At 45.3% G+C, this 21,272-nt stretch overlaps 1 protein-coding gene across 2 annotated transcripts in view; it reads right to left on the minus strand.

Annotated features, from left to right (window-relative positions):
* Positions 1–498: 498 nt before the first annotated feature.
* Positions 499–21,272, minus strand: part of LOC146350507 (broad substrate specificity ATP-binding cassette transporter ABCG2-like) — an 83,463-nt gene continuing 62,689 nt past the window's right edge. For both annotated transcript variants that reach the window (XM_084845139.1, XM_084845138.1), the window contains 4 exons: positions 20,425–20,579; positions 20,123–20,212; positions 12,445–12,557; positions 499–4,050 (listed from right to left, as the gene is read on the minus strand). In XM_084845139.1, the coding sequence (XP_084701265.1) occupies positions 3,903–4,050; positions 12,445–12,557; positions 20,123–20,212; positions 20,425–20,579 (506 nt within the window). In that variant the 3' untranslated portion in view covers positions 499–3,902. The remainder of the gene's footprint in view (positions 4,051–12,444; positions 12,558–20,122; positions 20,213–20,424; positions 20,580–21,272) is intronic.

The raw sequence follows: 21,272 nt of genomic DNA on the forward strand, positions 1-21,272 counted from the left end.
CTCAGCTACGAGGCAGGAAACAATCCCTAATGCAGATCTAGGCGCCATGCTTATTTTTAGACCTAAGCCCTAGCAAGTATGTGAGACTCAACAGTGTGGAGCTGAACCCAAGAAAATCTCAGGACAAGTTTCAGGTGAGTTGGATCCAATGCTGGTCATCTGCTGGTGGAATATAATCCGCTAGGGGAATGGATTTCCCCTTCCCCTTGCAGCCCCCCAAATCTGCTGGGGGGGGGGATTCTTCAGAGCAGGTTTGTTGCATGCATGAGATGTAGGAGGGAGGAGGGGGGGAAGTCCCATTGTGCCAGTGGACTTCTCTTTGTGCAACTGTTGGATCCAACCCATAGTTGGCTGTTTTCCAGGCACCACTGGTGTTACTGAAAATGATTGCTATATTGTTAAAGGGTTAAAGAGTACTACCTTGTTGTGTGTAACAGACGAGGGTCAGGCCTCGTCTGTGCTTTCCCCTCACCAGTAAATAAGCGGTTTAGATTTATTATATTCAGCAACCTTTATTCTTCAAGGTAATATACATTTAAAACATTTAAATTAATGCACAGATATTACACATTTTAAAGCATTAGATGATTTCCCCTTTACTGAAACATCAAAACATAATTTAAGGCCACTGACATTGGCAACTCAAATATGGATGTACTAGGCTTAATCCTTATTCCACTGAAGTCTCAAATCTCAGATCTCAATCCAACATTAGCAAAATGTTGGTTGAAGTACACAAGCCATGATCCAATTCCACTTATGTGCAACTGGTCATATGTAGTAACTGATGGCCCTAAGTGAGGGTGCTTAGCCTCATCCAGACAATTCAGAGGAGCATAGATGAGCACCACAATGGCAGATGGGAATGTGCATCCAGATGCACATCTGCATCTATGTCATCTATGCACACAAAGAACACATCTCTTATTTTATTGAATCAGGTTATAGCCACCTGACACTGATGGTCCATCTAGTCCTGTAGACCCAGTTTTGTAGAGTCTCATGCACTGCAGGTCTGCTACCTGAGTTCCTGTTAGGGATGTTGGAGAATTCCGCCACGGACTCCAGTGAGGCCGGATTCTAAAGAATCCCCCGGAATCCGTGGCTGAACGGACTACCCCCCCCACCACCCCCGAAATCCCCAGAATGGACCTACCTGGCGGCGGCTCTGGGTCATCTTCCGGGCTGCTGCGGTCACAAATGGCGTTCTGCGTAGGGGACGCCATTTGCGTCCCTACACTAGGCTGTGATAGGCTACGTAGACATTTACGTAGCCTATCACGGCTAAAGCGGGGACGCAAATGGCGGCCGCTACACCATTTGTGTCCCCGCTTTAGCCGTGATAGGCTATGTAAATATCTACGTAGCCTATCACGGCCTAGCGTAGGGACGCAAATGGCATCCCCTACACAGGATGCCATTTGCATCCGCATTAGCCCGGCAGCGGATGGAGGCCCTGCTGTGGATTGGCCTGGCCGGTGGCTCCGCGGACTGGCTGCGGAGTGGAGCCGGCCAGGCAGGATTCTGGGGGGAGGGCCGGATTGCCTCCCCCCGCTCCTCGAGGATTCCAAGGGGAGGACCAGATTGCCTCCCACGCCCGCGGAACCCAGCAGAGCCAGGTAAGTGGGGTTTCGTACACCCCTTGTTCCTGTAACCAGAGGTTGAGCCTAGGGTTTCATTTATTTGTTTGTTTACAAGATTTATATACCGCTCTACATCCAATAAAATATCCAAGCGGTGAATAATAAAAAGGGGAGAAAATAATAATTGAAATACAAAATTAAAATCTTTAAAATCAAGATTGTACCAATAAAAATGTGGCTGATCAGTCAAGGAAGCTTTGTTTAAATAAAAATGTCTTCAGGAGGTGCCAACCCCCCCCCCCCCCAATGTTAGTGTCTGCCTGACAACAGCAGGCAAGGAGTTCTTGGAAACAGGCAGATATGTTTAAAGTATGTGCTCTAGCTAAAATCCTCCCTACCTCTGAAGATCTTCTGTGGCAGTATTTTGTGCTTGAGAAGTTCACCCATGACGACTTCATGTACATATAGTTTATGTTTTGCATTCTTTTTTTGGCATTACCTTAGCATCTTGTCTAATATGTATTGTTGCTCTGAGAAAGGCTATGTGGGTAAGAGGCTAACTAGGAGCAAGCAGATCCTGATGCTAGTACGTGAATCTTGCGTAATTTATAGTTCATTGACCTGTGTGTCCTTTACAGTAACTTAATCAAAGGCATTGCCCTGTTGCAGCTGGGAACTCTGGATAAATGCAAATGCTTTTCTAACTACCAAGGGTTCCACAACAACGAAAGGAGAAGCGAATGCAGGAGTACCAGATTTTTTAAAAAGGAATCAGCTTTGCTGCGCTTTGGTCCATGCAGGGCTCCATGAGCAAGTGCTCTGCACCAGTAAAAATCACAACACAGAACAAGCTTCCCAGCGGGGATGGGGGTTGGAGTGAACATCGTCTGACTGGCAGGGGCTGCTCAACCAATAAGAGAGGTTTCCCCCGCCTCTCCCCTCCTTTCCCCTGAAGCTCCAGATGCACCTGCATTTCAGGAGCAAGCCTCATTGAGCACAATGGGAGTTACTTCTGAGTAGTGCTTGTGGTGGGAAAGGGGGCAGGACACAGGAATGGGAAACCAGCCCCCTTTCTAACCCAGTGCTGTGCAGGATCTCTATAAGGAAGGTGTGAAGTAGATACTTCCTAAGGCAATAACCCAACAATGGAGAATTGGAGCCTCGAGATCACACTTTAGAGCATTTAGGGAATTTGTGCTTTAAACTGTGCCATTTCAACTGAGGGGGATCTCTGTAAATTCTGATGTGGGCATTCAGGGGATAAGCCTCATTGACCACACTGGGAGTTGCTTCTGAGTAGACACTAATTGGTTTGTGCAGGGACAGGAAGCACCCCTTGACTGGGGTCACACCCCTGGGCAGGGCTTGCATACCCAAGGTAAATACAGGGGTTAGTACTGGAGGAGGGGTATTCGCATCAAATTCTAAACCACGCCCTCTTTCCAAAAGTGACAGGTGGACCGCCCCCTGGGGAGACCAAAGATCCCGCCCTAGCCAGAAGTCCCACCTCTGGACGTCCCACCCCGGAAGGAGTGATCAGCTGACTAGGTCATATGACCTTCAGGGGTCATGTGACTCCTCTATGAGCTCGTCATGCCATTGTGGACCAATGGGATATGGATTTAGAGCCCTAACGGGTACAGGTTTAAGGGTTAACAAAGAGTAAATGACCCCTCTGGATTGGCCCAGAGGGGTCATGTGACCCCTCTACGAACTCGTCATGCCACCATGGACCAACTGGACAAGGTTTTAGAGCCCTGACATGTACAGGAAAACCGGATTGGCCCAGCAGTTGAAATGCATTAGGCATAACAATTGTCAACTGAAGTGCTTTTACAAAGAAAACATACTTTTTCTTTAGCACATTTTGAGGCTCACCTCCTTTTGTTTGAAAATGCTGCTGCCCTCTGTAAATTTGCCATCTTTACTCTTTGTTAACCCTTTTAGTACCAGATTAACACCCTCCTCTCTTTTTACTTTCAGTTGAATTGCTGTTGCTGGCCTACTACCCCTGACTCCCTTCTCAAAGCTGACCCTAAGTAAAACTAGCTGTTGTCTAACCAGGGATCTAAACAAATATCCTCAGAAACATCCAAGGCTGGCCTCAGAACAAATGTAAATAGGTAGAATTTTATATAAAAACTAATTTGTTTAATCATTCTGTTATGACAAGTACATAAACATCAACCATGTGTGTATGCATGTGGGTGGGTGGTAAAATATGGTCTTCCAAACTGACTGAAAAAACAGCTTGTGTTAGTTGAACCTGGGAAGGCCTAATGTCTTGAATGTCATCTGTCCTGCAGCTGAATGCGGCTGTTAGGTGAACTTTTTCATAAATCGGAGTTTGCTGTATGCTATCAGGAGGAAGATGACTGTCATGCACAGGAGAGCCACAATGTTCTCCCACATGGCCCAGTTAGTTGGCTCTATTCCCTGGCTGCAGAGGTATGTTTCACCATAGCACCTGTTAAAGAATAATACACACATTTGTTATGTTATTCATTAACTGGCTACATCTGGTATTGGTACAAAGAGAACTGCAACACATAAGGCCACACACCATTTTTTTATTGCAAAGGTTGGCAGGCCCTCTTATTTCCCAAAGAGGACAACTGTGGTTGTGTTTGCACTCTTTTACTTCTGTTTTACTATATGTTTTTTCCCCTACACTTTTATGTACATACCACAATATGGGGACTGTTCCAGTGATCAGTGTCCTTTGCTAGTTCTCTCTCCCAGGAGCAGGAATGTTAAAAGAGGTTTGGCGGAGAGTCCTGGGAGAGTGTAGCATTGGCTGCTTGCTTGGAAACTGCTGGGTGTAAAGGCCCTTCTGCCTCTGCCACTGTATGCTCCACATCCTTCACCGACCCCTGCCCTATTGCACTTCCTGTGTCTTTGGGTCCAACTGAGCAGAAACCAAGCTTAAACAGTTTTTCATTCATCATAACTCCTCAGCCCCTGCACCTATAATTCCGAAATTTTGCAGATTTCTTGTGTAGGAACATCTCTATGATATGTGCCATTTTCATACAAATTGTGAAAAAAGGGGGAGGGGAAGCAAATCACTCCCCCCCCCAATTTGAAGACTCGCCTGCCACAAAAATCACTGCATCTATACGTCTGAAAATCTTCAAGCTTCTTATCTAGTTCCAGCTCTGTGATATGTCATTTTCATAACAATTGCCCACAAAATAGTAGGGATATAAGCATATCTTTGTTTGGAAACCCCCCAATTGTACAGTCTGCTCTTATATAAAAACTGCTTCTCCTATTTGTTCAATATTTGGCAGGCTTCAAACCCTCAGAATAGGCTACAGTACATATAGGCTGTATTGGTCTCCAAGAAATGTCTAGCTCCCTAGTACCACAGAAGTGGCTTCTGCTGACCAGAAACTTTTTATCAGAAACTGTTTCTAGGTCCTCTCTCTGTGGCCAGATTCGGAATCACCAAACTGTTTCCTTTCTCTTGGCACACACACAGTCCTAGGCATAATACTGGTCTCAAACGACTGGCAGGTTGTTGTTCAGTTGTTAAGTTGTGCCCAACTCTTTGTGACCCCATGGACCATAGCATGCCAGGTCTTCCTGTCCTCCGCTCTCTCACGGAGTGTGCTCAAGTTCATCTTCATTGCATCGGTGATGCTATCTAGCCATCTCATCCTCTGCCGTCCCCTTCTCCTTTTGCTTTCAATCTTTCCCAGCATCAGGGTCTTTCCCAGTGACTTTTCTCTTCGCATTAGGTGGCCAAAATATTTGAGCTTCAGCTTTAGTATCTGTCCTTCCAATGAGCACTCAGGGTTGATTTCCTTTAGGATTGACTGATTGGACCTCCTTGCAGTCCAGGGGACTCGTAAGAGTCTTCTCCAGCACCACAGTTCGAAAGCATCAATTCTTTGGCGCTCAACCTTCCTTACAGTCCAGCTCTCACAGCTATACGTTACTACTGGGAAAACCATAGCTTTGATTATATGAATCTTTGTCAGCAAGGTGATGTCTCTGCTTCTTACTATGCTGTCTAGGTTTGCCATAGCTTTCCTCCCAAGGAGCTAGCGTCTTTTAATTTCATGGCTACAGTCACCGTCTGCAGTGATCTTGGAGCCCAAGAAAATAAAATCTGTCACTGCTTCCATTTCTTCCCCTTCTATATGCCAAGAAGTGAAGGGGCCAGATGCCATGATCTTAGTTTTTTAAATGTTGAGTTTCAAACCAGCTTTTGTACTTCCCACTTTCACCTTCAACAAGAGTCTTTTTAGATCCTCTTCGTTTCTGCCATTAGGGTGGTATCGTCTGCGTACCTGAGGTTGTTGATAATTCTCCTGGCAATCTTAATTCCCACCTGTGATTCATCCAACCTGGCATTTCTCATGATGTACTCTGCATATAAGTTAAATAAGCAGGGTGACAATATGCAGTCTTGTCGTACTCCTTTCCCAATTTGGAACCAATTGGCTGGTTCTTACTGTTGCTTCTTGACCCTCCTACAGGTTTCTCAGGAGACAGGTAAGGTGGTCTGGTACTCCCATCTCTTTAAGGATTTGCCACAGTTTGTTGTGATCCACACAATCAAAGGCTTTAGTGTAGTCAATGAAGCAGAAATAGACATTTTTCTGGAATTCTCTTGCTTTCTCCATGATCCAGCAAATGTTGGCAATTTGATCTCTAGTTCCTCTGCCTCTTCGAAACCCAGCTTGTACTTCTGGTAGTTCTCGGTTCACATACTGCTGAAGCCTAGCTTGTAGGATTTTGAGCATCACCTTGCCGGCATGTGAAATGAGCGCAATTGTACAGTAGTTTGAACATTCTTTGGCATTGCCCCTCTTTGGAATTGGAATGTAAACTGACTTTTTCCAGTCTTGTGGCCACTGCTGAGTGTTCCAAATGTGTTGGCATATTGAGTGCAGCACTTTAACAGCATCATCTTTTAGGATTTTAAATAGCTCTGCTGGAATACTGTCATCTCCGCTAGCTTTGTTGTTAGTAATGCTTCCTGAGGCCCACTTGACTTCACCTGCTAGGATGTCCGGCTCAAGTTCAGTGACTGCAGTATCATGGCTATCAGGGACATTCAGATCTTTCCTGTATAGTTCTTCTGTGAATTCTTTCCACCTCTGCTTCATCTCATCTGCTTCTGTTAGGTCCCTGCCTTCTTTGTCCTTTATCATGCCCGTCTTTGCACAAAACATTCCCTTGAGATCTCCAATTTTCTTGAAGAGATCTCTAGTCTTTCCCATTCTGTTGTTTTCCTCGGTTTCTTTGCATTGTTCATTTAAGAAGGCCCTCTTGTTTCTCCTTGCTATTTTCTGGAAATCTGCATTCAGCTGGGTATATCTTCCCCTTTCTCCCTTGCTTTTCGCTTCCCTTCTTTCCTCAGCTACTTGTAAAGCCTCCTGAGACAGCCACTTGGCTTTCTTGCATTTCTTTTTCTTTGGGATGGATTGAGTTGCTGCCTCCTGAACAATGTCACGGACCTCCGTCCATAGTTCCTCAGGCACTCTGTCTATCAGGTCTAATCTCTGAAATCTATTCCTCACCTGCACTGTATATTCATAAGGGATATGATTTAGGTCATACCTGAATGGTTTAGTGGTTTTCCCTATGTTCTTCAATTTAAGCTGAAATTTTGCAACAAGAAGCTCATGATCTGAGCCACAGTCAGCTCCAGGTCTCGTTTTTACTGACTGTATAGAGCTTCTCCATCTTTGGCTGCAAAGGACATAATCCATCTGATTTCGATATTGACCATCTGGTGATGTCCATGTGTAGAGTTGTCTCTTGTGCTGTTGGAAAAGAGTGTTTGCTATGATCAGCGTGTTCTCTTGGCAAAACTCTATTAGCCTTTGTCCTGCTTCATTTTGTACACCAAGGCCATGCTTGCCTGTTATCCTGGTGATTTCTTGACTTCCTACTTTAGCATTCCAATCCCCGATGATGAAAAGGACATCTTTTTTTGGTGTTAATTCTAGAAGGTGTTGTAGGTCTTCATAGAACCGATCAACCTCAGCTTCTTCAGCCTCAGTGGTTGGGGCATAGACTTGAATTACTGTGATGTTGAATGGTTTGCCTTGGATTCGTACTGAGATCATTCTATCGTTTTTGAGATTGTACCCCAGTACTGCTTTTCCCACCCTTTTGTTGACTATGAGTGCTACTCCATTTCTTCTAAGGGATTCTTGCCCACAGTAATAGATATGATGGTCACCTGAATTAAATTCGCCCATGCTTGTCCATTTTAGTTCGCTGATTCCCAAGATGTCAATGTTCAATCTTGCCATCTCATGTTTGACCACCTCCAGCTTACCTTGATTCATTGATCTGACATTCCAGGTTCCTAAACAATATTGTTCTTTACAGCACCGGATTTTCTTTTCACCACCAGACACATCCACAGCTGAGTGTCCTTTCGGCTTTGGCCCAGCCGCTTCACTCTTTCTGGTGCTACTTGGAAATTCCCTCTGCTCTTCCCCAGTAGTATATTGGACACCTTCTGAACTGAGGGGCTCATCTTCCAGAATCATATCTTTTAGCCTTGTGATATGTTCCATGGGGTTTTCTTGGCAAGAATAGTGGAGTGGGTTGCCATTTCCTTCTCCAGTAGACCACATTTTGTCAGAACTCTCTGCCATGACCTGTCTGACTTGGGTGGCCCTGCATGGCATAGCTTATGGCTTTACTGAGCTTACGCAAGCCCCTTCGCCACAACAAGGGAGTGATCCGTGAAGGGGACTGGCAGGTTAGGTGTGGCCTATATTCCAGGTTCTAGGAAACTGATATCTGATATCCACTGATATCCATTAAGCAATCATCTTTTATTTAGCAAGCTATACAAAAGTCTAGAAAGGTGGCCAGTTTGTACAACAGAATAGCATTTCTGCTTCACATAAAGAACCAGAACCCCTGTCCTTCTATTTCTTTGGTGCCAAGTGAGTCATACCTTCCACATAAAGCAGGAGAAAAGAAGTTCATAAGCCTTCTTTTCATAGAATCATAGAATAGTAGGGTTGGAAGGGGCCTACAAGGCCATCGAGTCCAACCCTCTGCTCAGTGCAGGAATCCAAGTCAGACCATCCCTGACAAATGGCTGTCCAGCCTCGTCTTGAAGGCCTCCAGTGTGGGAGAGCCCACCACCTCCCCAGGTAATTGGTTCCATTGTCATATTGCTCTTACAGTCAGGAAGTTTTTCCTGATGTTCAGCCGGAATCTGGCTTCCTGTAACTTGAGCCCATTATTCCGTGTCCTAAACTCTGGGATGATCAAGAAGAGATCCTGGCCTTCTTCTCTGTGACAACCTTTCAAGTACTTGAAGAGTGCTATCATATCTCCCCTCAGTCTTCTCTTCTCAAGGCTAAACATGCCCAGTTCTTTCAGTCTCTCTTCATAGGGCTTTGTTTCCAGTCCCCTCATCATCTTTGTTGCCCTCCTCTGAACCCTCTCCAGTTGGTCTGCATCCTTCTGAAAGTGTGGTGCCCAGAACTGGACACAGTACTCCAGATGAGGCCTAACCAGTGCAGAGTAGAAGGGAACTAGTACTTCCCGGGATTTGGAAGCTATGCTTCTATTAATGCAGCCCAAAAGAGCATTTGCCTTTTTTGCAGCCACATCACATTGTTGGTTCATATTCAGCTTATGATCAACAACAATTCCAAGATTCTTCTCGCTTGTAGTGTGGTTGAGCCACGTATCCCCCATCTTGTAACTCTGCATTTAGAATAGAATAGAATAGAATAGAATAGTAGTAGTAGGGTTGGAAGGGGCCTACAAGGCCATCGAGTCCAACCCCCTGCTCAATGCAGGAATCCAAGTCAGAGCATCCCTGACAATTGGCTGTCCAGCCTCGTCTTGAAGGCCTCCAGTGTGGGAGAGCCCACCACCTCCCCAGGTAATTGGTTCCATTGCCGTATTGCTCTGACACTCAGGAAGTTTTTCCTGATGTTCAGTCGGAATCTGGCTTCCTGTAACTTGAGCCCATTATTCCGTGTCCTGCACTCTGGGATGATCAAGAAGAGATCCTGGCCTTCTTCTCTGTGACAACCTTTCAAGTACTTGAAGAGTGCTATCATATCTCCCCTCAGTCTTCTCTTCTCAAGGCTAAACATGCCCAGTTCTTTCAGTCTCTCTTCATAGGGCTTTGTTTCCAGTCCCCTGATCATCTTTGTTGCCCTCCTTTGAACCCTCTCCAGTTTGTCTGCATCCTTCTTAAAGTGTGGTGCCCAGAACTGGACACAGTACTCCAGATGAGGCCTAACCAGTGCTGAGTAGAAGTAGTATTTGGTTTCTTTTTCCTAGGTGCAGAACTTGGCATTTATCCCTATTAAATGTCATTCTGTTATTTTCTGCCCAGCACTCCAGTCTATCCAGATCACTTTGAATTTTGTTTCTGTCTTCCAAAGTATTAGCTATCCCACCCAATTTTGTGTCATCTGCAAATGTGATCAGCATTCCCTGCACCTCCTCCTCCAAGTCATTAATAAAAATGTTGAAGAGCACTGGGCCCAGGACTCAGCCCTGCGGTACCCCACTCGTTACCTCTCCCCAGTTGGAGAAGGTCCCATTGAGAAGCACTCTTTGAGTCCGATTCTGTAGCCAACTGTGGATCCACCGGATCGTTGTTTCATCTAGCCCACTTTGAGCTAGTTTGCTCATCAGGAGATCATGGGGCACTGTGTCGAAAGCTTTGCTGAAGTTGAGGTATATGATGTCTACAGCATTCCCACAGTCTACAAGGGAGGTTACTTGATCAAAAAATGAGATCGGATTTGTCTGGCAGGACTTGTTCTTGACAAATCCATGTTGGCTTCGAGTAATCACGTCATTGTTGTCAAGGTGCTTCCAGATGGATTGCTTTATGATCTGCTCCAGAATTTTTTCCAGGGATTGATGTCAGACTGCGTGGTCTGTAGTTTCCAGGTTCCTCCTTTTTACCCTTTTTGAAGATAGGGACAACCTTAGCCCTCCTCCAGTCATCTGGCACTTCCCCCGTCCTCCATGATTTCTCAAAGAGCATAGACAGTGGTTCTGAGAGTTCTTGTGCCAGTTCCTTTATTACTCTAGGATGCAGTTCATCTGGGCCTGGAGATTTGAACTCATTCAAAGTAATTAGGTGTTCCTTGACCATATGCCTATCGATCTCAAGCTGCAATCCTGCCCCTTCAGCCTGTACTTCGCCTTTGCCAGGGGGGTCATAGACCCTCTTTTGGGGGAAGACTGAGCCAAAGTAGGAATTGAGCACCTCTGCCTTTTCTTTGTCATCTGTTATCGTTTTGCCATCCTTACTTAATAGCTGAACCACCATTTCTTTCCTTCTTTTACTATGCACGTAGCTGAAGAAAGCCTTTTTGTTGTTTTTAGCATCCCTTGCTAACCTCAGCTCATTCTCAGCTTTAGCCTTCCTGACGCCATCCTTGCAACTCTGTGCTACCTGCCTGTACTCTTCCTTTGTTACTTGGCCTTCTTTCCACTTCCTATATGTGTCCTTTTTTGTTTTCAGGTCATCCCTAAGCTTTTTTTGAAGCCACACTGGCTTCTTCTGTTGTCTTCCACCTTTTCTTCTTGTTGGAATTGTTTGTGATTGTACCTTGAGAATTTCCTTTTTTAAAAGCTCCCACCCATTTTCAGGCTGTTTCATCTCCAAAAGACAAGCCACCCGGGTGGGGGTGCCTTCATGACAACGGAATGAGAAGTACATTTGTTGATGACCCAGATTTTCATGGTATTGTCTTTGGTCTGTCAGGGACACACGAAGCAAGAAAAGCCAAGTGTACAGCACATTTAAAATCTGCTTGAGCAGAACATACTTCTGGGTGGGGTGTGGGGAGTAGAAGTCAACATCATCAAACGGGCAGGGGGTGGTCAATCAAGGAGAGAGGTTTGTTTCCTCCCACTGTCCAGGCTCCCCCCTGCTATTACTATGTTGTTATGAATGGAAAGCAACTAATTCACAATTCTGAAGGCTGCCCTTTGCTACTACATTATCACCCCCCCCTTTCCTCAATGTGCCTACTTTTGCTTTGAGAAGCCAAAATCCCCCCTTTCTCCTTCTCCCTGCTTGCAATGACATGAGAAGCTCCCATGATCTCAAAGAAGCACAGCATTGAGATAGCCATTTCACGGAGAAGCAAAATGTTGCTTTAGGGCGAGTTTCTAAACTTAGCCTTTGACCCTTTACACACAGCTGATATATCAGATTAGTTATCCTTATTGGGTTATCTCCAATCTTTTAAAAAGCAGGATAAAGGTCAGAAAGTGCGGGAAACACCCTGGAGGTTGACAATATCATGTAAAGGACCTGCAAACTTCTGTGAGTGACCAATCATGAGCGTGCAATAAAAGCCTCCTGTAGAAATGCTCCAAGGCTCATGCAGGCTCGTTCATATAGAAAAAAACCATGGTTTTCTATTATGTCTGAACAGGCTCTTAACATATTAATCAGTTAGATTGATTAAAATATTTTGATTGACTAAAAAGTTGCCTCAATTAACTGCATAGCAATATTTAAAACATTTTTTAAATAGTGCTGAGCTGAAATGCCCACCATTTCACAAAAATGGGGCAGTATTTCAGTTGATTTTTCAGAAGGGAATATGGTGTGTGTGTGTGTGTGTGTGTGTGTGTGTAAAACTCACCACTGATGGTGGCGCTCCTCTTGGTGGCTGCCAGCCATCCATGCCTCCCCCCTGCCCATACACCCTGCAGCCTCCTGTAACAATGATATATGTTGTGGAGTTTTTCACAATACACAACAATGTGTGTGCAATGATTTCGGAGGAGTTACTTTTGTGAGCACTCTCAAATTTAAGTGGGTAAAAATTCTTTTGTAATGTATTTTTTTTTCCAGGCTAGGATACAATAGATTAACACTTACATTCGTGCGAGCCAAGAACTTTGGGGACAACTGTGCACTGGTGGAGTTTCTGTGGTGTTCAGTATAATATCATCGCAGAAATGCAGGTCTCTAAACTCGTTTACTTCAAGGGCCTGTGTAGGAAACCAAAATAGAGCAGCTCTACAAACAAAGAATCTCTAACCCACCCTGCTGTATTGACTTGATATTTGCAGATTTTAATGAATCCACAGTCTAGCTGTACTACTTCATCAACAGAAAACCTACCCAGGCAGACTTTCACTCCTTAACCAGGTTAATATTAATAAGAAAGCTGAATTTCTTATTTACTTTGTCTAATTTGAAATAGCTTAGAAGATCTGGATTTTCAAGAAATATCTGTGCACTTATTGTATGAAAAACTTTCAACGATTTCATCCAAGGATCACACCAATCAAGATTCTCTTTTGAATATAGCAGTAGTTGCTCTCAAAGAAGTTGGTTTTCAACATCTGCTCATGTATAAGCATATTTGACATGTAGTTCATCTGATGTGTAGCTTCCGAAAGGAGCAGTCCCTTGTCATCTCTTCTTTCCTGCTAGTGTTTACGTAAGGCAAAATGCACGATGTGACATCACCACAAGAGGTCCACAAAAGTTGGCTTAACTAGCCAGACATTATTCATGATGGATACCAACTTTTTTCCATCCCTCAAATCCTCTTGCATATACTGCGGGTTTGAGAAGCAGGCAAGGTCTTTCATTTGCACTGGGATTATGAGAAGGTAAGAAACAGCAGTAGTTGCTACTCAGACTCCTCTCCTGCTGTTTCTCACCATTTCCAAAATGCAGTGAAAATGAGAGCTGTGTGCTGTTGGGCATACTGCTCACCAGAGTGGTCCCCAGGCTCTGACAAGGAAGTTTGTGGACACCTGGTCATCACAATGTGAATTGACCTGCTCTCACAAGTAGCAGCCAATTAAGTGAAGTAGGGAAATGTAGAAAGTGAAGAGGATCTCAAGAGCCTCTTGTTGAGGGTGAAAGAGGAAAGTGCAAAAGCTGGTTTGAAACTCAACATTAAAAAAACTAAGATCATGGCATCTGGCCCTATCACTTACTGGCATATAGAAGGGGAAGAAATGGAAGCAGTGACAGATTTTACTTTCTTGGGCTCCAAGATCACCGCAGACGGTGACTGTAGCCATGAAATTAAAAGACGCTTGCTCCTTGGGAGGAAAGCTATGGCCAACCTAGACAGCATAGTAAGAAGCAGAGACATCACCTTGCTGACAAAGATTCATATAATCAAAGCTATGGTTTTCCCAGTAGTAACGTATGGCTGTGAGAGCTGGACTATAAGGAAGGCTGAGCGCCGAATAATTGATGCTTTCGAACTGTGGTGCTGGAGAAGACTCTTACGAGTCCCCTGGACTGCAAGGAGGTCCAATCAGTCCATCCTAAAGGAAATCAACCCTGACTGCTCATTGGAAGGACAGATACTGAAGCTGAAGCTCAAATATTTTGGCCACCTAATGTGAAGAGAAAACTCCCTGGAAAAGACCCTGATGCTGGGAAAGATTGAAGGCAAAAGGAGAAGGGGACGGCAGAGGATGAGATGGCTAGATAGCATCACCGATGCAATGAATATGAACTTGAGCACACTCCGGGAGAGAGAGCAGGACAGGAAGGCCTGGCGTGCTATGGTCCATGGGGTCACGAAGAGTCGGACACGACTGAACGACTGAACAACAACAAGGGAAATGTAATGATAGCACACCACAAATTTTGCCTGAGTAGACTTTACAGGGAAGAAAGGAAAATGAGATACAAGGCTGATGCTTTCAGTGGTGGCCATGTGGAAGTCATAAGGACAGGTTGCTTACTTGTAACTGTAGTTCTTCATGTGGTCATCTGTGAATGCACACACATGGGTTCTGTGCCTGTGCAAAGCAACATTTGGAAAATTCTAGAGCTGAGCAGAGTTTTGGCAGGATCCTACCCCACTTTCCACTGTACACATTCCTAGACATGGCTCCAAACTTCCTGCTCAGTTCTTGTCTGCTGCCGCAGAGGAAACCAATATGTTGAGTGAGACATCAAAGTGGGGAGGAGGGAGAGTTGTGTGAGTTTACAGATGACCACCCAAAGAACCACAGTTACAGGTGGTTCTTCTTTGTGTCTCTGTAACTCACACATATAGCAAGCTAATTCAGTAGTAGGAGGGGAGATATTACACTAATATAGTAGAAAACGCTGCCTGGCCAAAAGCTGCATGTACCATAGTACCCAATTGGTAGTGCTTGATGAAGGTAGATGGCTGGGACCACACAGCTGCACTACACAGCTGTGGGAGAGAAAGAGGAAAGCAGTTGAACCCACTGCTTTGGTAGAGTGGCTGTGCACGTGCATGAACACTAGGATGAGGGCAAGCTGGTAAGCCAAGAGAAAGTTGAAGACATCCACTTCATGAACCATTGTAAAGATACAGGCTGCCCTTGTCATGGGCCATCATGGCACACTAACAGTCTGGTTGTGGCTCTAAATGGAGCTGTATATTTCAATAAAATGAGAGAGCCCTGTAAATGTCCAGAGAGTGGAGCTTCATTTCTAGTGGGGAGGCAGGAACATGGGTAACACAATGTCTTGGGAGATATGAAACTGTGAAACAACCTCAGGGAGAAATGACTGGTCTGGGCGAAGAACAACCTTGTCCTTGTGGAAAATCAACTAAGGTTGATTGTGCTGCAGAGCACAACTCACTAGCCCTGCACACCAAGGTAACTACAGTAAGGAATGTCACCTTCATGGTAAGTAAACAAACATCTGAGGTGGCCATGGGTTTGAAAGGCTTTGCTGTCAACTGGGCGAGGACCACAGAAAGGCTTCATGCAGGAACAGGAGGTGCTACTGCTGGATAAAGTTTGGCCTTGAGAGACTGTTTGATGTCTAGGTGCAAGAAAACTGACACCCCACTGAGTTTAGTGTGATTCACAGAAATTATAGCCAGGTAAACTCATAGGGAAAACAAAGCTAGTCCCTTATTTTTGAGTGAAAGGAGAAACTCAAATGCTAATGCGATGTCACAGTTCTCAGGTCACTGCCTCGAGAACTGTTAAGGGAACATGTACAAACATAGAGAAGACTTTCCACTTGGCTGTGTATGAAATGTCAACATGCCCCACATATGGAAGAGAGTGGAGGTAGCCCATAGGGATAGTTCCCACTCATGGGATGAGCCACGGACTTGACTGAGGGAATCAGCAATGGTATTCAATGTCTCAACGAGATGGACGGCAGTGGGGAAGAGATTGCAAGTCATGCCCCAGTCCCAAAAGTTCAGTGCAATGTGCAACAGGGAACACAACTGTGTTCCTCCCTGTTCACTGATGTGAAAGACAACCGTCATGTTATCTGTTGCTACCTGGATGGTGTAACTCTTGAGAGCAGGTCTGAACACTTGAAAGGCCTTTGCCACAGCCAAGGGCTCCAAAGCATTATTTGCATTATTTGTTTCAGGCTGGAACAGCAGGTGTGCACCTGGAGCAAGCCACAGTGAGTTTCCTACCCAATGAGGAAGGTATCAGTGGTGAAAGCAGCCAAAGGCCTGGGTGGGTGAAAGAGTAAATGGCCTGGAGATTGGTCAGGAAAGTCCACCATGCCAGGGAGCCACAGACTGCAGGAGGTAGGTACAACATCTGAGTAGGGGAACTGGTCTTCAGATCAAATGCTGCCAGAAACCAAGACTGTAGGGGTCTCATGCAGAGACAAGCAAATGGGGTCATTGCTGTAGTCACAGACATAAGTCACAGAAGTCATTGGATCTGACTTGCCTGAACCCGGGGTCGAGATCAAAGGTGTCATGTCAGGTCCATCAGGGTAGCTGCTCTGTCAGCAGGGAGATAAGCCCGAGTGGAGGTTGAATCCAGGACAACCCCAATGAACTTCTGCATCCAAAACATAGAAAAGGGGGGGGGGTTCTTCATTGACCTGTAGGCCCAAGGACTCTAGGAGAGCAAGAGATCCCTCCAAGTTGGATAGTAAGTGGTGGCTGGATGGAGCGATGAAGAGCCAGTTATCTATGTATGTGAAGAGGACTTATGCCTTGAAGTCTCAGGTGCACCACTACCACCAGTATGCACTTGGTAAAGACTCTGGATGCAGCAGCTAGGCTAAATGGGAGAACACAGAACTAGAAGTATCTCTGGACTGGGGCAAGCTGAAGAAAGTGTCGAGAGGCAGGGTGAATAGATATATGAAAATAAATATCACGGACATTTACGGTGGTAAACCAATTTCCCTGGTGAAGCAATGGCAGGATGGAGGCCAGAGTAATTATATGGAACCTTTTTGGGCAAATAAGTTCATTTCCACCCTAAAGATCTAAGATGGGGCAGAGGCCCCTATCCTACTTTGGGACTGTGAAATAGTGGGAAAAGAACCAGTAAGCTTGTGGTGCGGGGCAATTCATTCTATGGCCCCTTTGGCCAAAAGTGTAGCAAGTTCTTTTCATAGTGCCACAGTCAGCTGTGTAGAACAAATAATTCTAATAGGAGGATGAGTATTGAACTTGATCATGTAGCCATTGCTCAATGGTGGAAAGAACCCATGTGTCTGTCATGATGGCCTCCCAAGAAGGAGAAAAGGCAGAAGATGGTTGCAAAAAGGCTGACTGGGAATGGGGGCAGCCCATCGTAAATCAAAGATGATGTTTTGGTTGGTCGGACTGCTTGTTCTTTGAATCTGGTGATACTGGCCCCGAGAGGGATGTCTACTTGGGAAGGTGACCTGTGGTGGTGGTCTGGAGATTCAAAGGAGATTCCATAGGACATTTTGTCAACAGATCCCTGTTTGAACCAGAAGGGTAGAGAACAATTTGTGGGTGTAGAAGAGGATTGGGATCTGATGCGCATTTTGGGGCAGCTGTTTTCATCTTTTGGACATGATCTAGAGTTTCATCGATTGTGGCACTAAAAAGGCCTTCCCCATCCTCCACTCTAGAGCAGGGATGTCTTTACATGAGGCATTTATCATGGGCTCATGATTGGTCACTCATGGAAATTTGCTGGTTATTTACATGATGCCATCAATCTCCAGGGCACATTCAGCTGTATTTGATCTTTAACCTGCTTTAAAAAAAACCCTGAGATAATCCATTATTTAAATGTAAATCCACTTTAATGGCTGTGTGTAAATGTGCAGGTCCTCTATAAGCACAGCCTGGGAAGAAGAAGCCATTGAGAAGTGCTGGAAAATCACAATTGCTCTCCTCCATCCCCTCCTCCAGCATGGCTGCCTGTTGATCTGGGCTGCGAGGAGAGTTTTCTTGGCTGGGCTAGGAGAGGTTCAAAGTGAGCGCAGAGCTGGCCAGGGGAGGAAGAAAAGGAAAGCAACTCCCCATGTAAACAGCTGACAGCAATGAAGCCACCCCTCCACCCCCATCCCCACCCCCACCCCTCGCATGCTTCTTTGCAGAGAGAGAGAGAGAGAGAGAGACTGACTTGAATCCCTCGGGAGACCCACTGTTTTGCCGCTCGCTCTCTGCCCCGAGGCTGTGGAGAACTTGTCTGTGTAGAGATTTAATCTTTATCTTGCTTAGAATGCAGAAACAGAAGCCCTGTTTAAACTGCAAAATAAATAGCCTTGTGTGATGAACCCCCAGGCCTTGGGGCTCCATAGAACAGAGCCAGGCATGATGGCAGAGAGAAATGGTGGCTACCATGGCTTTTGAGTGACCATTAATGTGTTGACTTGCCAGGTACTGGACCTCTACCTGGAAAATCATAGCGAAGTTTCTCATGTCCTCTGTAAAGTGATAAAAAATGGCAGCTTTTCCCCACAAGAACCATGGGTATGCCACCATGCAGGCCTCATAGTTGGCTAGCCTGAGGGCTAAGGCCACCGTGGAAGTAGATGCGATGGCTCATAGAGCCTAGCTTCCTCCCCTCCCCATTGAGAGGTATAGAATGGGATGTGGAAGCCACCACTGAAGAGGGGGAATATGAGTCAAAATAAAATTCCTCTGGATCCAAGAGGCATTCTGTTGAGGGTGAAGGAACCAATATCATAACTGTCTGGATTGGGGAAGGTTGGTGCCTGAAACCGATATGGGTGCTGGCAGCACTGTCAAAACTGCCATAGGCTGTGATGTGACTGTCATGGACATCATAAGCAGCCCCTTCATAGAAGTATTTTTTTTGGAAAATAACATCCTGGAAGAAATGCAGGGGCAAGTACAGTGATGATGTCACCGGTACCACAGTAGATGTAGGCCTGAGGACAACACTGTCCCAGTCAGTGTGGGACAGTTAACCAAAGGCTCAGTCTCCATCGGTCAAGAGACTGTATAGGGTGGTTCCAAGCAATCCTGGTGGGGAGGTGAGCATGATCAACAGTAATGAGAGTAATAGTGCTCAGCATCCCTCCAGTTTAGTGGTGTGCCATCTCAGAGCAGATTGTCACTTGCAGTAGTGGAGAAAGAGGATAATATGGCCACTATCAATCATTCCATGGGAGATCCTGATGATGGTGAAGAAAACCTCCAGAAGAAATAGAGGAGGCCAGTGAGGTCCCACAGTATCAAGGAGAATGATAGTAATCATGCCTCCAAGGCGGCAAAACTGAGGGGAAATGGTGTTGAATTGGTAACACCCGTGGGGGCAGGGGAGGTGATTTGTCTCTGATTTCACCCTTCAATAGCGAGCCAACACATTGCACTTCATCAGAAGAAAACCAGTCAAGTGGTAATTTAAGCTTTTCCAGAACAGGAACTGGTGATAGGAGGAGGAGAGAGGCAATGAAGGGCTGCATCACGGCAGTCTTCAAGACCAGCTCCAGAACTGGTGGTACTGTTTGGTAAAAGCCAAACAGTCCCAAAGAACTGGCAATGAGCGCATGAGTTGAATAAATGTTTTTTGCTGAGGCAGAGCAGACAGAGGGAGTGACCATCAGTTGGGGGTATTTTCCCATCACACCATGTGCCCTTCTTGACGGCCATAAGCCTCCCAGGGCAATTTCAATGATGTGTGAGGAAATCAAAAATGCAAAAACTGTACAAAGAAAACTAGAAAATAAGAGACAGAGAAAAGAAACTCTGCCCAATGGGCCAGGAAAAGCTGAGGGAAATCTGAGAGAATTGGAGGGCATTCCAAACACTGCTATCACTACAGCAGATGTAGAGGAAGTGAGCAGGAAGGTGGAAGCCATGGCTAGGAGCATGTGCAGTGGAGGGGTGGTGGTGGTTAGCTCTAGGATGTTGCTCTTCACAGGTGCAGAACTCATATGTGTGGGTCGCAGCGGCCATGAACAAGAATGTGTAATTCCAACATAGGAGAAGACCAGGGGTGCACCCACCTGGAGGGCTCCTAGTTTTTCTAATTAGAAGGTACTGTGCAGATATTTCATCATTCTCTCCTTAACAGATTTTGTGCAGTAAGAGAAAAGATGGAAGAAGCAGTGGGGAAACATGGGAGGGTTATGAGTTGAAGGCGATGGCTTGACCCAGCCCCCCCTAAAAAAATTCTGTGAATGAGGCAGCATGACTGCGCCATAAAAGCCTTATCTGGAAGCAACCAAAGTGAATCACCGATGAAAGACTCTTTCTGCTGCATTATAATGAGCTAAGGATTAATTTTTAAAGTCTTACCAAGAAATCAATTGCTTTAATAGAAACAGAAGTCAAAAGGACACTGAAAGTGAAAATACATAACTGTAGCATACTAACCGTTAGGCCGTATCTGGGAATGCTCAAGTATTTCAGCCAGTTCAACCAACCCATCACAGAGGGAAGATTCACTAATAAGCCAGAAAAGATCTGGAAATGTGGGAAGGGAAAGTTACATTTTAATACATTTTAACCTTCAGGAGAGAACCCCTATCAGGCTTAGAGGCAATTACCCATCTAAACATCGTCAGACTATCTTGAAATCAAATACATGAATGAACATTCCGAATGTGAAATTACAAAAAAATACAAATGTTGTTTTAGAACTGACCCAAAGTCTGCACAATGCACACAAGACTTACCATCATGAAAACAAAGCAAATAGTGATAAGAAGGTTGGCAATGGCCACTACATCCATTCCAGCTGAAATAGCCAGGGCCATTGAGGTGGCTGTGTAGGACACGAGCACCAATGTCAGCATGAAGAAGAAGAACCGTCCCACTATAGACTGATAGCCTGAAAATAGCAAGGCAGATAGGTCCAATGAATGATCAAGCCATCAAGCTGAAGACCAGAAAGGACCATGCAGTGGCAAATGCCATTAAGGAAAGACGCTGGGCATTGTTTAGAAATGGAAAGACCCTCCCCTACTCCCAATGTTGCACTTGCAAGTGGGAGAAATGGGACTTAGCCCTATACAGTTGATTGCAAGTACTCGGGGCAACTGTAAAGTATCCTACTCATCCTTTTTGTTTATGTATAACCCACCTTTCAATCCCACATGCCCCCCCCCCCGACAGCTCACAATCACAAGACATAAATTCAGTCAGAAAATATTAAAATAAAACAGTTAACTAACAACACGAACCAAATATACTCATAGTAGCAAGGAAAACCTGAAATGCCAACAGAGGGGACCAACAGTCCTCCTATGGTATGGAGTTCCAGTCTCGGCAATGTGACCAAAATGTCCCTGTTTCGTGTCCCAGTTGACCAGACATCCAATGGTAATGGGATGCAGAGTAGGCATCAGATGAACACCACAGTGAGTGGGCGTGGGCAGACTCACATAGGAGAAGGCAGTCCTTCAAATGTTCTGATTTCAAACTGTTAGAGCCAAATGGTCCACACTGAACACAAGAGACCTATTGGATCTTTCCAATCCAGTATCCTGGGTGTGTACATCTCCAACATGGTTGCCCATGGTCA

The sequence above is a fragment of the Heloderma suspectum genome, chromosome 3 (genome assembly GCF_057233095.1).
Source record: "Heloderma suspectum isolate Gila_16-S chromosome 3, 16-S_ref, whole genome shotgun sequence".
NCBI lineage: Eukaryota > Metazoa > Chordata > Lepidosauria > Squamata > Helodermatidae > Heloderma > Heloderma suspectum.